Source organism: Hydractinia symbiolongicarpus, chromosome 10, assembly GCF_029227915.1.
Source record: "Hydractinia symbiolongicarpus strain clone_291-10 chromosome 10, HSymV2.1, whole genome shotgun sequence".
Classification (NCBI taxonomy): domain Eukaryota; kingdom Metazoa; phylum Cnidaria; class Hydrozoa; order Anthoathecata; family Hydractiniidae; genus Hydractinia; species Hydractinia symbiolongicarpus.
The window spans coordinates 10,742,117-10,763,538 of record NC_079884.1 but is presented as its reverse complement, the minus strand read 5'-3'; the positions used below and the strand labels follow the sequence as shown (position 1 = coordinate 10,763,538).

General features: G+C 32.1%; 2 protein-coding genes across 3 annotated transcripts in view; one reads left to right on the top strand and one right to left on the bottom strand.

The window, feature by feature from the left end:
- LOC130612403 (calcineurin-binding protein cabin-1-like) overlaps positions 1-21,391 on the bottom strand; it is a 40,833-nt gene extending 19,442 nt beyond the window's left edge. The window contains exons 1-23 of one of the 2 annotated variants that reach the window (XM_057433708.1): positions 21,183-21,391; positions 12,549-12,590; positions 12,365-12,445; positions 11,625-11,738; positions 8,894-9,031; positions 8,312-8,413; positions 7,940-8,018; positions 7,798-7,851; positions 6,580-6,646; positions 6,385-6,430; positions 6,157-6,260; positions 5,998-6,064; positions 5,168-5,222; positions 5,034-5,096; positions 4,850-4,938; positions 4,684-4,760; positions 3,133-3,201; positions 2,755-2,792; positions 1,873-1,918; positions 1,567-1,629; positions 1,399-1,476; positions 1,271-1,310; positions 1,077-1,171 (exon numbers count right to left, since the gene is read on the bottom strand). In XM_057433708.1, coding sequence (XP_057289691.1) covers positions 1,077-1,171; positions 1,271-1,310; positions 1,399-1,476; positions 1,567-1,629; positions 1,873-1,918; positions 2,755-2,792; positions 3,133-3,201; positions 4,684-4,760; positions 4,850-4,938; positions 5,034-5,096; positions 5,168-5,222; positions 5,998-6,064; positions 6,157-6,260; positions 6,385-6,430; positions 6,580-6,646; positions 7,798-7,851; positions 7,940-8,018; positions 8,312-8,413; positions 8,894-9,031; positions 11,625-11,738; positions 12,365-12,445; positions 12,549-12,551 — 1,568 coding nt within the window. In that variant the 5' untranslated portion in view covers positions 12,552-12,590; positions 21,183-21,391. Of the gene's footprint in view, positions 1-1,076; positions 1,172-1,270; positions 1,311-1,398; positions 1,477-1,566; positions 1,630-1,872; positions 1,919-2,754; positions 2,793-3,132; positions 3,202-4,683; positions 4,761-4,849; positions 4,939-5,033; positions 5,097-5,167; positions 5,223-5,997; positions 6,065-6,156; positions 6,261-6,384; positions 6,431-6,579; positions 6,647-7,797; positions 7,852-7,939; positions 8,019-8,311; positions 8,414-8,893; positions 9,032-11,624; positions 11,739-12,364; positions 12,446-12,548; positions 16,888-21,182 lie in introns of those variants that run through there. The other variant, XM_057433709.1, reaches the window with a different exon arrangement.
- LOC130612423 (uncharacterized) lies at positions 18,767-20,385 on the top strand. The gene is made up of 2 exons (XM_057433728.1): positions 18,767-19,782; positions 20,182-20,385. Exon 1 carries the CDS (start codon positions 18,849-18,851, stop codon positions 19,653-19,655), a length of 807 nt encoding a protein of 268 aa, XP_057289711.1. The 5' UTR covers positions 18,767-18,848; the 3' UTR covers positions 19,656-19,782; positions 20,182-20,385.
- Positions 21,392-21,422: the final 31 nt, after the last annotated feature.

Genomic DNA, 21,422 nt, shown 5'->3' with positions numbered 1-21,422 from the left:
GAAAGATTCATAAAAGCACAGTTAAATCATCATCATCATCATTCTCGGCTTAACGTCCGTTTTCCATGCCAGCATGGTTTGGACAGGTTATATTAATGACCCTCTTCCAATCTGATCTAGACTGTGTTAGATCTAAACTCAACTTCCTTAGATCTTTCAGGAACACAATCCCAATATATATCCAGAGTACACAGATCTATGTGATTGCAGGTATTTGGTGACCAATTTTCTAAGTTTCCAAATTTTAACTGATTGTTGGCCACTATTTAATCCACAAATAATTTTCATCACTTATGCTACAACCTTTGCCAAAAATTTTGAGACTCTCAAAATACCAAGACAATCTGAACTTCATTTTTATGATTGTAGCATGCCACCATGACTTTTTAACATTGTGTAAAAGTGGCAGGGGATAAAAGACTCATTCTGTCATTTATGCCTAGTTTCAGTGTTTGTCTCAATTAGTCATAGTTTATGTAGCTATAAGGAACGAATTGTTAAGGCTGGAAATAGACATTATCAAGTTAGATACTAGAAGTTATAGTATAATCATCTGAGCTAATATTAATCACCAAAAGCGATTATTTTATTTAACACCTGTTTGTCAATGTGGATCACATAAACCTTGTAAATTAGAATTATTATATACCATGCAGGGTCATTTTTTTGAAGCGAGAGGCCAAAAAATAACACCCACCATAGGGGCGCATTTCATTTTAGACACTCTAAAATAGCCTTATAATTAAACATTATAGGCGCTTTTCTGTCACAAGATTATTTTTTAATTAAAACTTTTTCCAATATTCTGCAGATAACTACTACTGATTTTTATTGAATTTTAGCAAAAAAGAGGGGGATGTCCAACCTGCGTTAAATTTCAGAACAACCTAGCATATTTTTGGATTAAAAAAAACAAACAAAATTTTTCCAGGATTGAGGTCAACATTGTAATATTTGTTTGCATGTAAAAGTTAAATTTTCGTTGCTTCGTTGCAAAAATTAATCGATCAGTATGAAACACTTTGATACATTATTCTCCACAGTAATGTTAACCAAAAAAATACTGCAATTCTTACTTAAATGGTGAAAGACTTGGCGATGAAACCAGAGAAGATGAACTGTTTGGCAACATCAAACTATCCAGTTGAAATTCCAATGCCATTAATATAACCTAACGAAAAAAAGAAGAAAAATAGTATGTCCATTTTCTATTTTTCTTTCTTTTTTTAAATAATTTTCTAATATTCGGTATAATAATATAACTAAGAACCTTTCCAAGTTTTGCCATGTAATTTTCATCATTATCAGAGCTACAATGAAATGTAGTAAAACATTTTCCAATCAGCAATCTTAACTCCTTCCAATATAGAATATTAACATGTTAAAAAACGTTTTTACCTCAGAGCATTTGGGAAGCAAGTATGTTTACAGAATATTTCATATAAAGGTAAATATATTTCCACAAGACTACTTCTCCTAATAATAAAATAAAAACAATAGTATTTTAAAAATAGAAAAAATACAGTCCGAAACACAAATTTATTTAGTACGTTTATAAAAACTTACCATTTTTGTTCCCAAAACTCACTTAAGGTAAGTAATAAATTTTCTACAATTTGAACACATCCCCTAAATCAGATAAAGAATAAATTGTAAAGAAGTCATCAAAATTAATGATGCCATACCAATCGTCATTTCAAAAAAGAATGCTTTGAATTTGGCTCAAAAATTTCATGTGGGCCCTGGTTATTCATGTGGGAAAAAATGTCAGCTTTTCTACTTGATCTTAAGTTATTTAGCATTCTTTCATTTTATTAATCGTTGAAATTGTTAAAATTGTTAATTGTTAAAAAAATATGTATTAATACCTACCCATTTTTTATCTGTTTGTTAATAAAGTTCGAAACTAACAAAGATTCTAAAAAACAAATGTGAAAATAAACTGATATAAAATCTCCGTGTTGAACATTAAATAATTATAAAAACCCTATTTGTACACTGCCCGCACCATAAAAACCATACACAATACATGATAAAAGGTTTAAATTTGTCTGCAAGGTTTTGGGTATTGTCAACAAGTGAAAAAGCTATCATAACTGAATCAAGAGTTTTGGTGAATTGTTGATGTAAGTTAGAGAGGTTAAAACCATTTCTGGTATATGTTTTCTCGGTCCCTTCGCTTTCTTCTACTCACATTTTAAATTTTTAAAAACGTGTTATACGAATCAAGCTGAAACATTTTCATCTATATTTTTTTATATTTTTTTGTAGTATTTACTTTCATTTAAAATTCGCCATGGAAGATCCCTGAAAACATTACCTTTACTGAGTTTTTCTTAGGGGCAACAAAAATTTTTGATAGAATCTAAATCGTAATACAATTTATGTCATACCGTAAAAATGTAACAACTAAAAGCTTCAACTTCAATAAACTCACATGCTCAAATTTTTAAAAATGTATTTATACATAAGATTGCACTGCATACAGTTTTTCTCAAGGAATTCCTTCACTATTTCTTTTCGTATTTCCAAATACTGAAATTGCAAAAAAAAATTCTCCATCCTTTTACTAAATGAACAACCCATACAATAATCCCGAAATACCTAAGCACTATAAGGGATAACTCAAACACATAGATTACATTCTTGCATCATATTGGTATACTATCCATAATATTAGAATGCCAGATGTCTCATGATATCTGATTATAAATTCACAAAATGATATTACATAAGAAAGAAATTAAAAATCACCTTTTTTAATTTCTTCAGGACTTCCCCAGTAGGTTTCACTAAAAACACAGTACGTCAGCATACAATTTTCTGTTTTATTTTTTACACAAACTAAATAATTTCATAATAGTTTTTTTTTTTTTTTTGTACTTCAAAGTAAGACAAGCTGAAAATATCTTAACGTTTATTGCAGCATGTGTTTGTAGCTATCCAGTTACCATTCAACATATAAACACTATGCACAGAGATATATGCTTGTTTACTGCCCTGCCAACTTTTGTCACTCTTTCCAAAAAGGTAATAATTGACAAACAATTTTTTTAGGCTGGCTGTTATAAAAGCAACCAGAGTACCATAAACTTTACATGCTTTATATTCTTAAAGAAAAAATATATATACCGGGCAGGCTTTTCAATTATGTCAACCTTGCTATCTTGTGAATCATCTGTGTCCATAGCAAAAGCATTTCTTGAAATAAACATATCACAATTACCATAATTCAAGTTAGATGCAAAGACAAAAGAACAGAAAATATAATTCCTAAGTCACTGCTCTGCTAACTGTTCTTTGCTAACATTCTCCAAAAGTTTTACCGAAAAGTTTTGTTCTTATCTAGACATTGATCAAGAAAGAGAACCTTGGAAACTAACAGTCACAAACCCTTTAACAAAACAAAAACAAAATATTCAGAGAGCATATAAATTCACTTGCCAATTAAAAACATCAAAATACTTAATTAGAATTTTCAATCAATTAGTCTCGGGCAACTCTAATAGTTATAATTTCTAAAAACAAAAATTGCAAAAATGATAAAATTGAATAACGATGAAAACACTGAAATTGCAGAATAGCTAAAGTTTGAAACCATTTTGAGAAAAAAAATACTTCAAATGCATTCCAAACTGCTGCCTTTTTTTCACGGTTGAAAAATGTTGTTTTTAACCCTGTATTAAATTTCTCAGACTCTGCAGCACTTTTTCAAAGAACTCAAAATATCAATTGCTTTTCGGGGACAATCGTTTTACTTTAAATTTGATTTCTGGAAACCTAACGTTAGTAACCTTGGGGCTACTGAGTAGACAATTATCGTTGTGGGTATCTATCTTGATATCTCAATGTTAAGTGATCACAAGTCATCGCCAATAGATGGCATGTCAGCATTTTGACTTTGTGGTGAGGACAATTCAAAAGGGTTATATTCAGTTTAAATGACTTCAGCCATGTGAAAGATAGGATGATGCTCACTTACGCAAATATAAAAATTAGATCAGATAGATATAAAAAGTGTGTGGTATCTTGGTTTATTTTATGACAAGTATCGTTTCTATAAAGATGTCAAGTGTTACTAAGATACTTTATCAAAACTTTTTTTATTTGATGTAAAAAGATAATAAAGATTTTAATGTTGACATAATTTTTCAAAAGTAGTATATATGATTTAAGCATACCTTTAGGACACTTTTGCCAGGACAATTTATTCCAGATGTTTCTATGTTTAAACATCATGCTCAAGCAACAGAAAAATATCAAAGCTCTTAATTATAATTATCACAAAAAATTGTGATAGTCCTTTCTCGTACCAAACAGAATATGCTTCGCACTTTGCATAGACAACCCCTAATTTTATTTTTTACTAATAATTGGTAAACACGTTTTTATCCACAACAATGCCAAATCTCTTAACAGGGTGGCTAATCAGTTTCTTTTTTCTCAGACTTTTCCTAACAAAAATGTACATATTTCTCTGACTTGCTAATTACAAAAACAAAATTTAGTAAACTTTGCACTTTAACAGTTTACAGCTGAGTTTTACACAATTAATATTCCTGATTATTTCCTAATTGCTTGATGCAATTTTGAAATCCCGAGAATTTTGTTTTTCTGATTTTTGGTCACTATGCTTGATAACAAATACATCATAGAAATAATGTGAAAAATAAACAAAAGTACCTAAATGTTGGCGGCAAAAAATTGTAAACCAAATCTGACCAATTCACATCTGCATCTTTGACTTTTGATGTTTTTACCTAAGGTTAATTCATCTCCAAATTAATAATAACACCAGTAAAGTCGGGTTTCAGTATAATTAGTTAAAGTCTGCAGAAAATGTATTTACCCTTGTGGACCTTCGTTTTGGCTGTGGTTCATTTTTGTCTTGCGAACATAACACAAGCTTTTTACGTTTTATACCCTTGTTGTCACCATCTACAAGTAATAAGTCAAAAAAGATAAAGCATTTTTATGCAGGTGATTTGAAACGGTTCATACAATCCTACTAAAGTCAAGAAGAATTTTTCAACCTTTTAATGTGTTTTTCAAGTACTTTTTAGAAAGGACATCAGGGGAAGGAATTGCTAGACAACCTGAAAAGAAACCATACATATAATCATAGGGATAAAAAATAAGAAAAAAAACAATTTTAAATTTCGCCTACTCTGCTGCTCTGCACTTCTATGATATTTGCTTAAATCAACACTCCAACACAATGACTAAAAAAAAACAAATGTTAGTAATCAAAAAGTTGCAGTAAGAGTCTTTAAGTTAATTGTTCTTTACAAAGCACTTCATACATAAACCGTACACCATTCTAATCTAATTTAGGATTAAAAGTAAAAATGCATTTTTCAAATTTATTATTTTGCACAGAACTATTTTATTCTGAAAGTTTTAGTATGGGTAACTAATACCATTTCTTATAGTATAATTTCAAGTTTTGTTATTTTAGGCTTACTTAATTTTATTGCCATATTTAATAAAGTTTATCCAAAGTAGTCTTTATGTGCCTAATCTTTATGAAAATATAACTTAACTAAAAGTGTGTACCTTACTTTAAAATAATTTGAGTTATTCATTTTCTTCAGTGTAGCCAAAAAAATTACATATGGAGATGCAGTTATGCACGTTACATCCTATTACCTTCCTCGGTTTTGTTTTAGTGAAATAAAATTTAAGTGGACACCATTCTACTTTAATTACGTTCAAATTTGGTTACGATTTTTTAAATTCTAGGTAAGCTTTTTATAAATCAACGAAAAAAAATATTTTTAGCTGGAAAAAATATTTTTAAATTTTTTTTATATGAAAAATGTTAAGAAAAAACTTTTGTATATTCATAGTCAAGTATGTGTTTTAGAAAGAATGAACTATTGATGAACTGTAGCCTTAAAACGTACATAATGTATGTAATGGTAAATAATTAAGTCTTAAAAGATGAATAAATTAAGTCAAAATATAATTTAGGGAAATGCAACACAAATATTGTACCTGTTTTTTATTGGGATCTGTTAACTCACTATATAACTGAAGCAAAGATTCACCCAAACAATGCCACCTAAAGTTACAAGTTGAACTGTTAAAATCAAGAACAAAACAAGATTATATTACAAAAAATACGATTTCCAAGATGTAATATCGTGAACATACATATAATATTGCAGAGGCTTTGCAAATTTTACTTTTGGAAGCTCTTCCCGTTTCGCAAGCAGTTGTCTTTTTCCTCTAATTACTAATGCTTCCTCTATGTAACTCTATAAAAGCAAGTGTGAAAACAGTGTGGGTATCCTTGTAAAACACTAGCTTTATGTAAATTTTTGTTTCTGGCTTGAACTGGAATAGCAAGAAAATCTTAAAAACTTAAATTTAGGCAAATACCTGGTATTCTGCTTCATCTTTGCCTGGGTCTTGAATATATAATGATCTGTCGAATGAGAAACAACAACAGCTTCAATGAAGCGCTGAGAAAAACTTTTGGTAAGAGTTGGTAAGTTTTTAGAGTTCAGGTATATAAGGTTTATTAGGAACTCAACATTTGTAAATGCTTTTAAAGTTATACAAAATCCTTCAAACCTTAATGAAATACAGTCCTTCTTGAAACAAGGCTCTTCTTTAAAAATTTGATCTCTGATGGCAAAACCTATGTAATTGAAATGATTTTTAACTTTAACAGTTAAGTTGCACCTTGTAATAGTGTGAAAGTGAAATGAAAAAATGCAACAGAAAAACAGGGATGCTTAAGATTATGTACGATTACCCCTATGGCTCACTTCTCTTCTTAGTCAAAAATCTTCTCTTCTTAGTTAAAACACTTCTCTTCTTTCCTCTAAAATCTTCTCTTCTTAGACAAAACACTTCTCTTCCAAAGTGAGAAATACTTCTCTTCCATAAACTCAAAAAATTCCCAGACCCAATTCCGGTCTGGAATATTGATTGAGCTAGATTTTGCTAACTCACGTTTTTTGAATAAATGACCAACCCGTCACTTCCAGGTTTTTTCACATTTCTCATAAATTAGGGAGACGAGAGTGAATAAATGATGTATCTTGACGTGTCTCTTGATAAATAAAATTAATTACTTTTCTACTGATCTGAATTGATTCGTGATATTATTTTATACATGCACATGCATCGGGACCTGCTACAATATCCTAATAATATTTTTATTCGTAAATTGAGCACGTGTTAGCCAAGTATGCTTCTTGTGAAAAGTGAAAAAAATTATACAGACCATGGGTGTAAAATTGCGAACCAAACTTTTAAAATTACTTGTAAAGAGAAAGTTTGGGGCCACATACAGAGAAGTGTTAAGTGCAGAAGAGAAGTGTTAAAATGCGGAAGAGATGTGTGAGAATACAGAATAGAAATTGGAAGAAACGTGAGCCATAGGGGCCATCGTAATTATGCTTAAGAATGGTTAATTTCCTACGATACAAATGGGAATTTATTTTCTGATAATAATAAACTATTCTGTACTATACAATGTTAAGACATATACTTTTCATGGTCAAAACCTACATTAATTAAGCATTTAATAATGTTTATTTCCTCCAAGAAATAAGTAATAATCTCAGTCTCTTTGTATTATCAAAAGTTTTGACAGGAAACTTAGCCCCGTGTTTTATAAAAAATAATCACTTCCTTTCTTTATTCTCTTTCGTCCACTACCGTTGTAATATAAATAAAGGAATTAGGCAATTTGTTGTAGGCTTATCATTTACATGGTCAAAGAATACATGCAATGAACCTTATTGTTATAAAAGATGAATAAAAATCGAAAAACAAAATCACCTTTTGTGTAACTTTCATCTCTATCAAAAGCTTTACTGATCATCTCAAGACACGCTGGAAGAACCAAAATAAACAATAAAAATAAAGAAGATAACTACGTGTGAAATATCACATTTTATTCTGACAAATAAATTCTTCACACCTGTATAATCTCCAACAACATACAAAACTGTTATTAACTGATCAAGACATAGGCAATGATTTGGACTGTACAGCAAACCCTGTAAGAAAAACAAACAACACAAAAGTTAATCTTTAAAGAAACCTTGTCTGTTGTGCCATAACACAATAACAATTTTTCTCCACCAAAGTCATAGAAACAAAAACACAGAAACAAATAGAAAAATTAGAAATTTTTGCCATGTGTGTAACATGCGAAAACAAGAAATTAAATGAAAAATCAGTTTAAAATGGAGCATAAATTTTGACCTTTTGTCTAGGCCTCTTGTTCCAATGGAAATAAACTTTAACTCCTTTAGTTATTGTAGCTTTAAACTTGTATCAAATACTTTACCTTCTCAAAAGCATATCTGGCCAAACGAATATTTAAAGTCGAAGTTGCAAATTGCCCAATTTTCCACCATAAGGAAACATCAGATTCATCCACAACTGCTGCCTAAAATATGAGTTCAACATTACATCAGAAAAAAAAGTTTCTCTTAATGTGTAAATACCATTACTATTCCAGCATAGTTAAAATTGTGAGTATATAAGGGGCATCATATACTGGGGTAAATACTTATCATTAAATCAGCAGTGTTTTGTAGGTATGAGCAGTGAAAAGTCTCTATTGCTTAAAGTTCTCTGACAGTAACTTCAACAAATTGATCAGCATTTTATCATAAATTATAATATTTCTGTTTTTTGCATCTCTAAATGCTTACTTGTTTCATTTATAATTTGTATTGTAGAAACAGTTTAGACCCTGTTCATTTGGGAATCATGAATAAATAAACTATGTAACACAAAAAGAGTATATTATAGATCTCTGCAGTCACCAATGTATCCAAACAGTTTAAGATGAGGGTAAAATTACTATCACACTGGAATGAATGAATTAAAAAATTTAATAATTTTTAAAAAAATATTTCAATACCTCTAACAGATAATCCAATACCTTCTCTTTATCATCCTCTTTTTCTTTTAAGTTAGCGAGATGTTTTAAAACATTGTATTTCAAAAAGAGTGCAGGATGTTGGAGTAACTGCTCATCCTCATTTAATGACTCAGGGGCCTAATAAATTTAAAAAAAAGAAATTACCAGTCAATAAAGAATGCTTTATAAAGGATTTATTTTTTGTTTTTCTTAATGATGCGAGGGAAGGTAAGGTTATTAAAAAATATTGTAACATCTTAGATAGTTAGTCACTTAACTTAATTGTTAAACGACAGGAGTGCATGGCTGTGGTTTCCATTTCGATAATTTTAAAGGCCCGTGCACTAATCTTCACTCTACACTATTAGTCACAGTCTTTCTCCATGCTCTTACACTTGAACTACATGTACTACCAAAGTAGTTGTGGTTTCATAATTTTTGTCTTTTTAATTGTTTGTTATCTCACAATGAGAGACAGTCAGAAATGAGACAACAAAATGTGAACGCACAGAGGAGATTATATATATATATATGGCTATAAAAGTTAATTGTGGAGCTGTTGATCATTAAAAACAGGTACAGCTTTGCCAAAGGCAGATGCTAAAAAAAGAGCCTTTTAAAATTGCCTCAAAAAGTTTACCCACAAACTCCTAGCTTGTAATGCACCAAATGTTATGGACTTTGGTTCACACCAAAAAATGGCTTGTCATCTGTTCTTGTTTTACAAGCCACCAGATTTAGTGGCAATAGCCTCGTCTGTGACCATTACCTTGACACCACACATCACGCATGACATTAGTTACGTTGGCCAACTTGGCCACAATGTCAAATATAGATTAGAGACCAGCAAAATAAAAACATCAACTAGCTTTGGGTCAAACCACAATGAGTGATTCAGTGATTGTAACTGATCCTGTGTCATTGTACAACTTAACCAACATATTTTCAAGTCTCCTATTCTAACAGTCATTTTTACACACCTCCGACACCTGACTCAAACTAAGATATCTGAAATAAGGATTACCCTAGAATTCTCCTTTATTATTTTTTTCTTTGCCTGCAGAATGGAATAACAAGTTTCTAGAAATAATTCCTTGTGTCCTTATGCCATAGTTGGTTTATATGGTTTTCGTCTTTAAATACATCAGAAGAAATTTTACTAAAAACAGATTTATACTTAAATACTGAAAGTTATGCTATGGACTCTTTTTTATCAATTCCCCTTTTTCAACCAACTACATCTCCTACAGTACAAAGCATGATACAACTTACTTATTTTTTTACAATGAGGAATAAACAATTTGTTTATGAAAAATCCTAATCTTTTGTGTTATTATACCTTTTTGTATGCGTGTTTTTGAGAATAAACAAACTTTCAGAAACTTTCTTCAGAAACTTCTAAACTTTCAGAATTACACAATTTTTTGATTCTACCATTGTGGGGGGGTTTTTCAAGGCTTTTATTACAATTTTCGAAGGTACAGAAAAAAACTTAGGTATGCATTAAGTTTATGAAAAATATACATAAAAAAGGTAAGTGCAACATCTCACTAGGACGCATTGTATCATGACTAGACATGTTTTTGGCCAGAATTGCTGCTGTTATTAGCGACATTATGAACAAATCAATGGCAATTTAGTGGCAGCCATCAATTGTAGTCATCAATAACATTAAAAAATTGTAATAAGCCTAATAAAGGAATATGTTAAGACAAACATAAGGAAAATAATAAGACACACAAAAATGGTTTTAAATTGTAAAAAAAAATGTAGTCTTTTTAACATTCCCTCACTCATAAATTATTGTTTATTAATTTTATTGTTCAAATTATTGTTAATCAATTATCATTTTTGTAGATTATTATTATTTTTTTTTTTTTTTTTTGAAATATTATCAATTTTTCAACTGCAGTATGCTGCTGCAAAATTTAATGGCTAGAATACTCATATTTCAAAATTATCAATGTTTCTTCCGTTGACATGCATTGTTCAGTTATGCAATAATCGTAAGATAATTAGCTGCAACTTGTGACCACAAGTTTTGTATCCAAATTCTTTATGCTTATCCAATGCAGTTACTACTAATAATAAATGTTTTGAACTTTATAGTGAAGAGGAGTTTAATTTTGATGTAGCAAGATGTTGATGTAGCAAGAAAAACAAGACATGCATTTAATACAGCAATAAAACATGAAGAAATAAAAGAAGGAGATATCGTCCTCATGCAGCGAACCACCAAAAAAGAAGTTGACCCAAAATATGCACCTGAACCCTTTGTCTCTATGCACTAGTTGTGTAGAGACAAAGTGATGGAGCAATTCAACCAACAAAAATTTGAAAATCTTTAGTAGTTAATTCAAATTGCCTCAACCATCCATCCAACAAGAATAGAAGGATGACTTAAATGAATTTCACAGACAACTTGCTGAACTGTTTCCAAATAACAAGTGTGGTGACAATAATGATTTGGCCACCAGTGCAAAATACTGTGAACATCAATGTGAAAGTAGTGTAGATCAAATAACGACGATTACTGCATCCACAAAACTTTAATGACAATTTTCAGTTTTAACCAATTTAGTATGTTAGTTAGACACTGCCAGAAACTGCTGATGGAAGGGGAATGATTGTGTTAGATATTTCTATACGTTTCTATAAAGTTGTGTTTATATTTTTTTCTAATTCCTACAATTGAAAATTTATCATAGATATCTAAAATATATTTTTATACCTGCACAATTAACTCTTTTCGAAGAACAATTAAGAAATGTTCTTCAGCTTGCTTTGTCTCATTGTTTTTCTCATATTCTAATGCTTTGTTGTACAAGGCTAAAGCTTCAGCTTCCTTAAAAAAATAATTTTAAAATTACTTTTCATTTGCACATCATTTACATTGGATTTATTTATCATAAACAGTTGGAAGAAACACATTATCGCATGATTTGCAAAAACTTACAAAACATATAGCAACAAAGTCAACACCATTTTTCTAGAAGCTACATGATGACATTAGTTTGCCTTTGACAACCAGTTCTTATAGTAAGAAAAATAGTTACTAAAACGTTCTTCATCATGTGTAGCCAACTACATACACTTGTACAGATGTAATTTGTATGTTGTGTTAATATTATGGAAAACCAGCAGTCAAAAGAAGATACTCAGAGTTAGTAATAGAATTTGATGCATAAATTTCTCTTTACCATTGTTTTTAATAATAAATTTATTTATAATAAATTTATTGGAAAATCTTGTTCAAAGGGAACTTTGATATTACATTGCAGAAACCGAAAACAAATTTTTGCTCAGTCTATATATATATGCAGATAAAACTACAAATTCAGAGGTTGCAGAGATTCTGTTTCTAAATGATCATTTATATTAAACAACTAATATTTTGGTTCCCTTTTAATGGCCATTGGCTGCATAAATGTTCTCCACAATTGTTTCATAAGTGAAGTATAAATCATTTACCTGTTCTTCTTTTCTAACTTCATGAAAAGTGGAAACTGAACTATCTTCAGTAGACACAGCGTTTAATGCACCAAATCCAAGCTGAAAGAGGAAGGTATAATTTATAAAAAAAGAAGGAAATATTAAACCAATATTGTGCACATTGGTAACATTAGTTTGAATTTCTTTAGAAAAATGAGTTTACCATGTTGATTTGGTTCCAATCTTTTTAGAGATTGCTAACGTACTATAAGAAATAATAGATATATATATATGTATATACATTACAATACATGTTCTTGCTAAAAATAAACCTATAATAAATCTTGCCAGTTTATTCGCTTTATTTATGACTCAACTTACTAACTTAGAATTTGACAATTTTCAGCATATACAGAAGATAATGACCAAAGTTTGTCCTGCCATGTCTTAAGACTGGGTAGCATGGTCGCATTTTAAATGCTCCAGTTTCGAGACTGGTCCCTTGGATTAATATATGTTCAGAATAGATATAGACAAGGATCTATGTGACATAAATGTTTTGGTTCTTTCATTTCACACATATATACACAGGGAAATAACATAAACAACAGACAACCAATTATTCTGCATAATAAGAATTCTAAATTAGTCATCGGAATTATATCATTTGCAATTCTTAGGGATAATTGAAGGCTTTATGCCAATAACATGACCATAATGTTTTACTGCATCTCCAGTCTCCTAAATACTGTTGTCCTGCTTTGTTACCCAAACTGGGCCTATTTTTTTTACTTGACCAAACACATGGTTTTTTGGGAGAATTTAAAACAGGAAAATTAATGACTGACTGTGTTCACAGAAAAGGACATGCAGTTGCATTATATTGTTATAAAAAATGTTCTGTTATGAAGTTTCAAGGGAGAATTTTGTAATAGATATATCTACATGGAAAAACCAGTTTCGCGACTCAAGCTAAGAAAGAATTACCTTATTTAATTTGGTGTCAAATGTGCATGCTTTGCAACAGATTACCTTTTATTTTTGGCGATTTTAGGATATTTTAGCATAGATTTAAGGGTGTAATGTTTTGATTTTGCACGTGTATGCACAGGCCAAAATATAGACAACAGACCTTGATGATAAAAATAAACCTTCATCAATAATACAGATTATTACTGTAGTAACATCCTCCTTTACCATGATTATTAGAATGATGAATATAAACTAGCTAAAATGTAATACTGCAAGGCTAAATCTAAAATAATCTAACGCATAGGAGAAATAATATAAAAAAAACAAGATAGAACACCCACATTGTCGATGAAGATACACTAATTAAAATGTAATTTTGCAAGTAAGACTGTTGTTAATTAGACCACAGTATGGGGAAAATGCATACCAAAAACAAGACAGGATATGGTTGCCGTAACACCCTTCTTTACGAATTTTAACCGATTTTAATGCTGCAAAAGACTTTATATATTGCCAATTAGTTAAATTGGCAGTATATAATTAGTCCCTAAAAATATTTTGCATAAAATTTAGATTTGCTCATAAGACTGTGCAAAAAACATAAAAAACAAGTGTTTTTTTATTATTTTCAGTGAGGAGAGATTTTGGAAAGAGAATAAATTTCAAAACAGCACAAGTATAATTGATCTATAACTTACAAAACAATACAGTTAAATTCTGTATAACAGCACAAGAATAGTTCCTGCTGCATGTATATATAACTTTCATAACAACACAAGAAAATTTTTTGCTGCATAAATTTTAAAAATAAACATGCAGGTAGTTTCTATCTTTACCTTGACAGCTATTTATTTTAATAATCGAAAACAAGAGAACAAACTTATTGACACATTTTTTTTTTTTTTTTGCAAGTCAAATTATTTATTTTATTTTTTTCGCAACTGAAAATTATTAACTTACTGTGTGCGTAAAGTGAAAATATATACAAGGAAAATATGCTTGTCATGTAACACCATCCTTATTGTAAACAAAGTAACTAAAGGATTAAAAATCACATGCTTTGACACTCATCATCATCATCATTCTTGGCTTAACATCCGTTTCCATGCTAGCATGGGTTGGACAGGGTATATTAATAACCCTCTTTCAATCTGATCTAGACTGTGTTAGATCTAAACTCAACTTCCTCTGTATCAAGTCTGTCCTTATAACCTCATGCCAAGTCTTTCTCGGTCTGCCCCTGGGCTTTGCCCCAGGGACTATCAAGTCTCTACACTTTCTTACCCAATTACCCCCCTCCATTCTTTCAAAATGCCCCAGCCAATTCAATCTTCTTAACTGGATAACATCTTTAATTCTACGGAGACTTACCCTGCTTCTTAGCTTATCTGAACTCTTTCTGTCTCTCAGACTGGCGTTACACATCCACCTAAGCATTCACTGCCCATGTCTCACTACCGTACAACATAACACTTCTTACACAGGCCTCATACAACCTGCCTTTTACCTCAATTAACAGGACTCTGCTAGTCAACAAAGGAAGTAACTCTCTGAACTTTTTCCAAACAGAACCTACCCTGCAAGTAACACCCCCTTCACTGCCCAACATATCACCTAAGTAAAGTTCTCAACTATCTCTAACGAGCCACTGTTGTACATCATTTAAGCTGGAAATACTTCATTCTCTATAATCCCATTCTGTCTTGATCTGCATAGCTGACCCTTCTACAACATCATCAGACAAATTATCCTCATCCCAATCAAACTCAGTCTTAAGTAATCTCTGATAATAATTCTTCCAAGCTACCCTTTTCTCCTTGGGCGTGCAAAGCATTTTCTTCATTTGTAAGACAAGGTTGTATTACATATTTGGTGGTTGTCAGATTTGTGCGGCTGAAACATGACATTAATTCTGCAAAAACAAAAATGATAAACACTGCAATTGGAAGACCTCATTAAATGAGACACTAAAGTAGTGGAGTTATCCTAATTTAATAGTGATATAAAGAAAAAAAAGGGCCAGATGTATGGACCATTTGACCCGAATGATTAACCATTTTGCATGCATGTGCACGCCCATTATATAGATAGGGAACTTTGAAAACATTTGCTACTTATCTATTAAATATGTGCATTTTGTTAGTTGGACTTTCAATCTTAGGTTGTTGTTAACATGAATTAATTCGTTATGCAGGCATGTTATAAAATACTGCGTAGCTAAAAGAACCGGTACCAGCTCTTTAACTAAAAAACCCGTAAATTTTTAGGTCATGATTCATCTAGACCACCATGCTATACATCGTGCATTCCCTCATGCTCGCTCTTTCGAAAATGGCTGTCATTGCGGAATCTCAGTTGTACTCTTCGTTCGAAGATCTACAACAAAAAATTAGCTTGTATAAGCAGATAAATTTTACTGAATTGTGGATAAGGGATTGTAGAACCATTAAAAAGAATTAAAGCCTGATTTGAAATATTACGAGTTAAAGTATGCATGTGTTTACGGAGGAAGGTCTTTCAAATTTCGTGGGTCAGGATTGCGAGCTTCATCGTGAGTAATTTTTTATTTATGCTTTTTTGTAAGAAGATTCTCCTAAATTGTCAGGTCTTTTATTTTGTAATGTTTTCCATAGAACTATGCAACAAGTATGCCCCTTTACCATAGCTGTAAGAGTATCTAAGGATGAAAAACACTTGCAAGTAAATCCCGTCAGTGAGTTAAGTGTGCCTTCAATGCACATCTACTTGCCGCAAATGCCCGCACTTTACCGAACTCGCCTGGAAAATTCCCGAAATGCAACACATTGTAACAAACATGGTCATAATTAGGGCTGTTACTGTTTTTGAATAAGTTTTTACAGTAATGCAATTCTCACAGTTTGTTAGGAATTGTGTAAAATTCCTGTGGTCTAAAGGTAAGATTCTTGTGGAGAATTTCATAAGAGATCCAGGTTCAAATCCTGGCAGGAGTTATTAGGGCCGAAGGTAATGCTTCTCTTTGGTCATGCTACTTTGTTTTTGCAGGTAGTGTGCAAAAGAAGTATTTGGAAATATGGCGTGACAAGTGAATAAATATATACTTAAGTTTTTATAATTTTAATTTTAGAATATTCTTTTCCCATCGCATTTTTTGATCATATATTACTTCAATATTCACTTTTATTTCAGAAGTTAGTGATTAATTGTCTTCTTCAAAAAAACTTTTAACCAGCACTCTATGTATCTCTGAAAAAAAACGGTGCTTTAAGTCTATTAAATCGCACAAAAAACCCGGCACTCCTAATAAGTCTCACGAAAAAAAACTGGCGCTCTAATATCTCTACAAAAAACCCGGCACTTTAAGGTAACTTTTTCTTCTACAACAAAACCGGCACTCTAAATTTCGTAAGTATCTTACAAAAAAACCAGCTCTCTAGGTGTAATAAGTTCTACAAAAAAATCCGGCTCTCTAGTCTAATGAAAAATGAAAAACCGGTTCTTTAAGTATTACTGCAAAAAAAATGGCACTCTAATTTTTACGAAAAAAAAACGGTTTTCTGAGTATCACTGCAAACAAAACAAACACTTTAATTTCTACGAAAAAACGGTTCTCTAAGTATCACTGCAAAAAAAACGGCACTCTAATTTTTACGAAAAAAACGGTTCTCTAAGTATCACTGCAAAAAAACCGGCACTCTAATTTTTACGAAGGAAACCGCCACTTTAAGCTTCATAATGCTTTCAGATTAAAGCACCGGTAGCTCTTATACGCCATTCACGTTGTTGATTATTTACAACCCTTTTAATTCACGACGGCACGCGGCAAATGCCGATGTGATTGCCGTCGTGATTTGAGAAAAACTAATATCATGTCGGCAAAAAAATGCCGTCGTTAGAATTTTTATATTTTCAAAAAAAAAAAAAAAATTGTTGCCTAAAGAAATAAAGATTTTTCACTTATTTCGTAAAAAATACAGTAAAAAACTTTTTATTTCTTTCCTTTAAATCCTTTCTTTTCATTGCTTTCGGGAACTCAAGCTGTGTTTACATTTTGTTTTTTCTTCTACGAACCCATCATGTGTATGTTTTTTCATTCATTCATTTTTTCCTACACATTTTCTTTTCTATTTTTAATTCATTCTAATTGCGTCATAAAAAAAAGAAGAAAATTTTTATTCCCGTAGGGACATCTTCTCTTTTTGTTAAGTCGATTCAAACGTGCCACTTTATTAACAACAAACATTTTACCAGTGAAGACTTCAAAAATGGTTAATTTGTCTGTAGTGAAAAAGTGGAATTTAAAAGAATTTGAGTATTTTTGTGATGATCCAAGTGATCCTTCGAAAGTTACAAAAATAAAATGTTTAGTGTGTAGCGAATTTTATGGAGAAAATTCAAAAGAATTAGAAAGGTTACAAGGCCAAGTTAAAATGCAGGTCAAAAAATGGGTCGATGGAAGTTCAACAGTGAAAAAAAATAATGCCGTCGATCATTTGAAATCAAATACCCATAACAAAGCAGTTGAACGACTTAAAGAAAAGCAAACCCCTACTACAGGCCAAGAGATCGCTCAGTCTTCAAGTAAGAAAAAAACTATCGTCGAACATGGTGGAGACTTACTGAAAGGACAGAAATCACAATTGGTAAAAAAGTTTCAGTTGGCTCATTTTCTTATTGCTAACAATAAATCGTTTCAATTTTATACAGACCTGGTGCATTTTCAGAAAGAAGTTTATAATGTGGATGTGGGATCTGGATACCTTCATAGTTTGTCTGCAAAGGAAATGGTATTATATTTATCAAAAGCGATAGTGGAAGAAAATATAACTATTCCTTTAAATGACGGAACAAGGATTTATTTTAGTGTCTTGTTTGATGGTTCATCCAACGCTAAAACCATGGACGAAAGAGAAGTTTACGTCATAAAAACATGCGATGATGGTAAGCCTCGCTATGATGTGTTATCAATGGAGCAACCAGAGGATGCAAGTGCCGCAGGGTTGAAAGATTCTTTAGACAATGCTATTGGAAAAGGAAAATTTACTCTCAATCGCTGTGAACGTGAGATCGGACTTGGTTCTGATGGAACGAATACAAACAAAGCTCTGTATCGGTTAGAGAAAGAGGAAGTTGGAGATCATCTATGTTTAGTTCTTTGCCTTAGTCATAAGTTAGAGTTGGCTGTTCATGACGCATTTGACAAATCGTCGTTGAATGAAGATGCTGAAGCACAACTTGTGTCAACGTATTACTTGTTCAAAAGGGCAAACCTGAAATGGCGCTTATTTAAAAGGCACGCAATTATGGTTGGTGAATCATATCGTCGTTACAAACGCCCAGGTGGTACTCGTTGGGTAGCACACCAATCTGATGCTTTAGATTCATTTCTATGTAATTTAGCTTCTTTACTTGGCTTTTTAAACAATGAAATTTCGATCCTTACAATGCCACTATAAAAAAAGAAGGTCCCAGATTTGAAGGGGTGTTGAATGATTGTACCGATTTGATAATTCTCGTTTTTCAAGCTGTCAAAATTGATATCATACGCTTGATAAAACCGACGTCCCTGATCATGGAAAAATTATCTTTAATTCTACCAGAAGCAATCGCAACTATCAACGTAACCTTGAAAAAAATAAGGAAATTAAAATCTAAGATTGAAGAAGATGGGATCGATGCCTTGAAAAATGAATCACTTTTTCCAACGCTAAACATGGTTTTTCTTCCTAAAATTGAATTTGATGAGGATGGGAGAAGTTTGGGACGATCGACTAGAGCTGCTCATGCAAGTATTGGTGTTACTACCTACAATGGCTATACACTTAGCAATGGCAATCTTGAAAACGCATTACACAGAAACGAAAGGGAAATTCTGAAAGTTTTGGATACTCTGGAAACATCTCTTTGTGAGCGATTAGCTTTTCTTTCAGAAGACCCAATGCTTTTGAGTGCAGCCATTCTTCTTGATTCGCAATCATATCAAAACAAAGAAGAAGAAGAAATAAAACAAGCATGCGATCAACTCGTGGTTCATTTAAAGTCACCGTTAGAAGCCAATGGTTTTGTGAAACAACGTATTCGTGAGTTGTATAACACCGCATTAAAAAATATTCTTCTGTTATCAATAATTGTACAATCAGTGGTTTTATTTCTTTATTTTTTTTTTTTAATTCAGCTGCTGAACTCACGACTATGTATGAATATATCATTACTTTCATGTCAAGAAAAATGCTGGCAACAAATGTTCACGCTGAGAGAAAAACTTCAACTTCAAAATATACTTCAAATGGTGGAGATATGCTTGGTAATTCCAATTTTAAACGCTGAGGTAGAGAGGGTGTTCTCGGGATTTACAAAGATGATGACATGTGATAGGTGAAATGAATAATTTCTTTAATACTCATTTCGATGCATTGAATGTCATTCATAATCAAACTTCACTTTATAATAAATTTTTAGATTGTCCTTGAAAAACGAAAGTCAAGAAGCTATTCTGCGTGTTCGTGGTGATCGAAACTTCAAACCATCGAGATACGATAAAGCGGTTACTATGTTTTTAAACCAATATCCAAATGGTGAAGTCAGGAAAAGAGCTCGAAGACTCAATGGTCACAAATTCCATCAAAGAAGAAGAGCAAAAAAAGTCCTTCCTGTAATTGTTCCACTCAGTGATGACGATGGGGAGAGCGACGATGATGATTGCAACCAAAATCCACAACAAGAGCTTGTTAACCTTTCTGACATATCCAGTGATGAATCACAATGGTCCGAGTCTGATTCCGATGACGAATAATGCAAGAGTTTGCTAAAAAACATTGTTTTTTTATATTACGTGTAGCAATAAGTATCTCCACAGGCTGAAAAAAAAAGCATTTTAATAAACACTATCTTTTCAGATATGACAGGTCCCTCAACGGATGCTTAATCGCCTTTCAAGGCTTTTTTTACATAATGCAGACATACATATCCACGATGTGTTACGACTGTTCCGCCTGTAAGTGCATCATGCAAACTTGATTCATCCGTGCTTCGTCGGCGTTCACCTCCGTACGAGTTAGGAACCGCATGGCCTGTATATCTTCCGTGAGACCGAGGCTACCAACCACGAAGGGGCCGGGCTGTTGATATCTGTGTCTAGGTAGTTCCTAATTAGGCCAGGAGTCGGTGAATTAGCTAGGATGAACTTGTTTGCTTTGTACAGTCACACACGTGGTTCGTGTGCCAAAAAGAGAGGTCGTGCGAAGCGAAGATTTTCAGTTCTAAGAATAGGTACAGGGGCTTCGATATGTCCAACACGTGGGTGGGGAAATGGTAGCGTAGCTCATAGTGGTCGATTGTGGGTTGTTTTCGAAACGATGAGTATTCGTAAATTTCATAAAACGTTTTAAGTATGATACAAAAAATATATATACAACTTTAAACAACACCGAAAACGAAAGGAAAAACCCCTTTTCTTAAAAAAAAGTTTTGCCGACGTGAAATAGGTATTTGCCGACGTGTCTGGCAAAAGTATCAAATCACGTCGGCACGATTTTGCCGTCGTAAAAAATTCCTAATTAAAAGGGTTGATTTAGCAAAAAAACTGCATTGTTGAGATCCAAGGTGTAATACTTTTTTCAGTTAACAAATATCATGTCAATTTTTTAAATATCGTTGCACACATGCCATTTTTAAATTTACCAGTTCTTTAAGCGATTTTAAGCTTAAAGAACTGGTACCAGTGCACTAGCCATGTCCTATAAAATAATGTCACTATAGCCAAGTTTTAAATGCTGTTCACCTCGCCTGTGAGTGCACAAAAGTGGCGACTTTGAAGTCTACTGAATCTACTGGCTGCGCAAAGCATTGCCATTTTGACCCTTTCGTTTTGTCTACATTTGAAATGACTATAGCTATATATACTTACACATAAGGGCATATCTCCGACGATTAGCTGGAGTTTGTAGCTATGTATAACAGATCGTAAGCCATGCTGTAGCTAATGCGCCATGTTTATTATTGTTTACTTGTCTAAATCCTATGGGCCAACGTAATTCTGGCTACAGTGTGAAAGTAGCTGTACTTTTATTGAATGCGAATAAAAACAACAGGATAGCTTGTAGTAGCGAGCTTGTCTCGTTTTGTTGTGCTTGTTTTTGCGAAATTG

Bases quoted from the DNA above. Each gene is read 5' to 3' on its own strand.
- LOC130612423 (XM_057433728.1), top strand. From the start codon at position 18,849: ATGGAAAAATTATCTTTAATTCTACCAGAAGCAATCGCAACTATCAAC.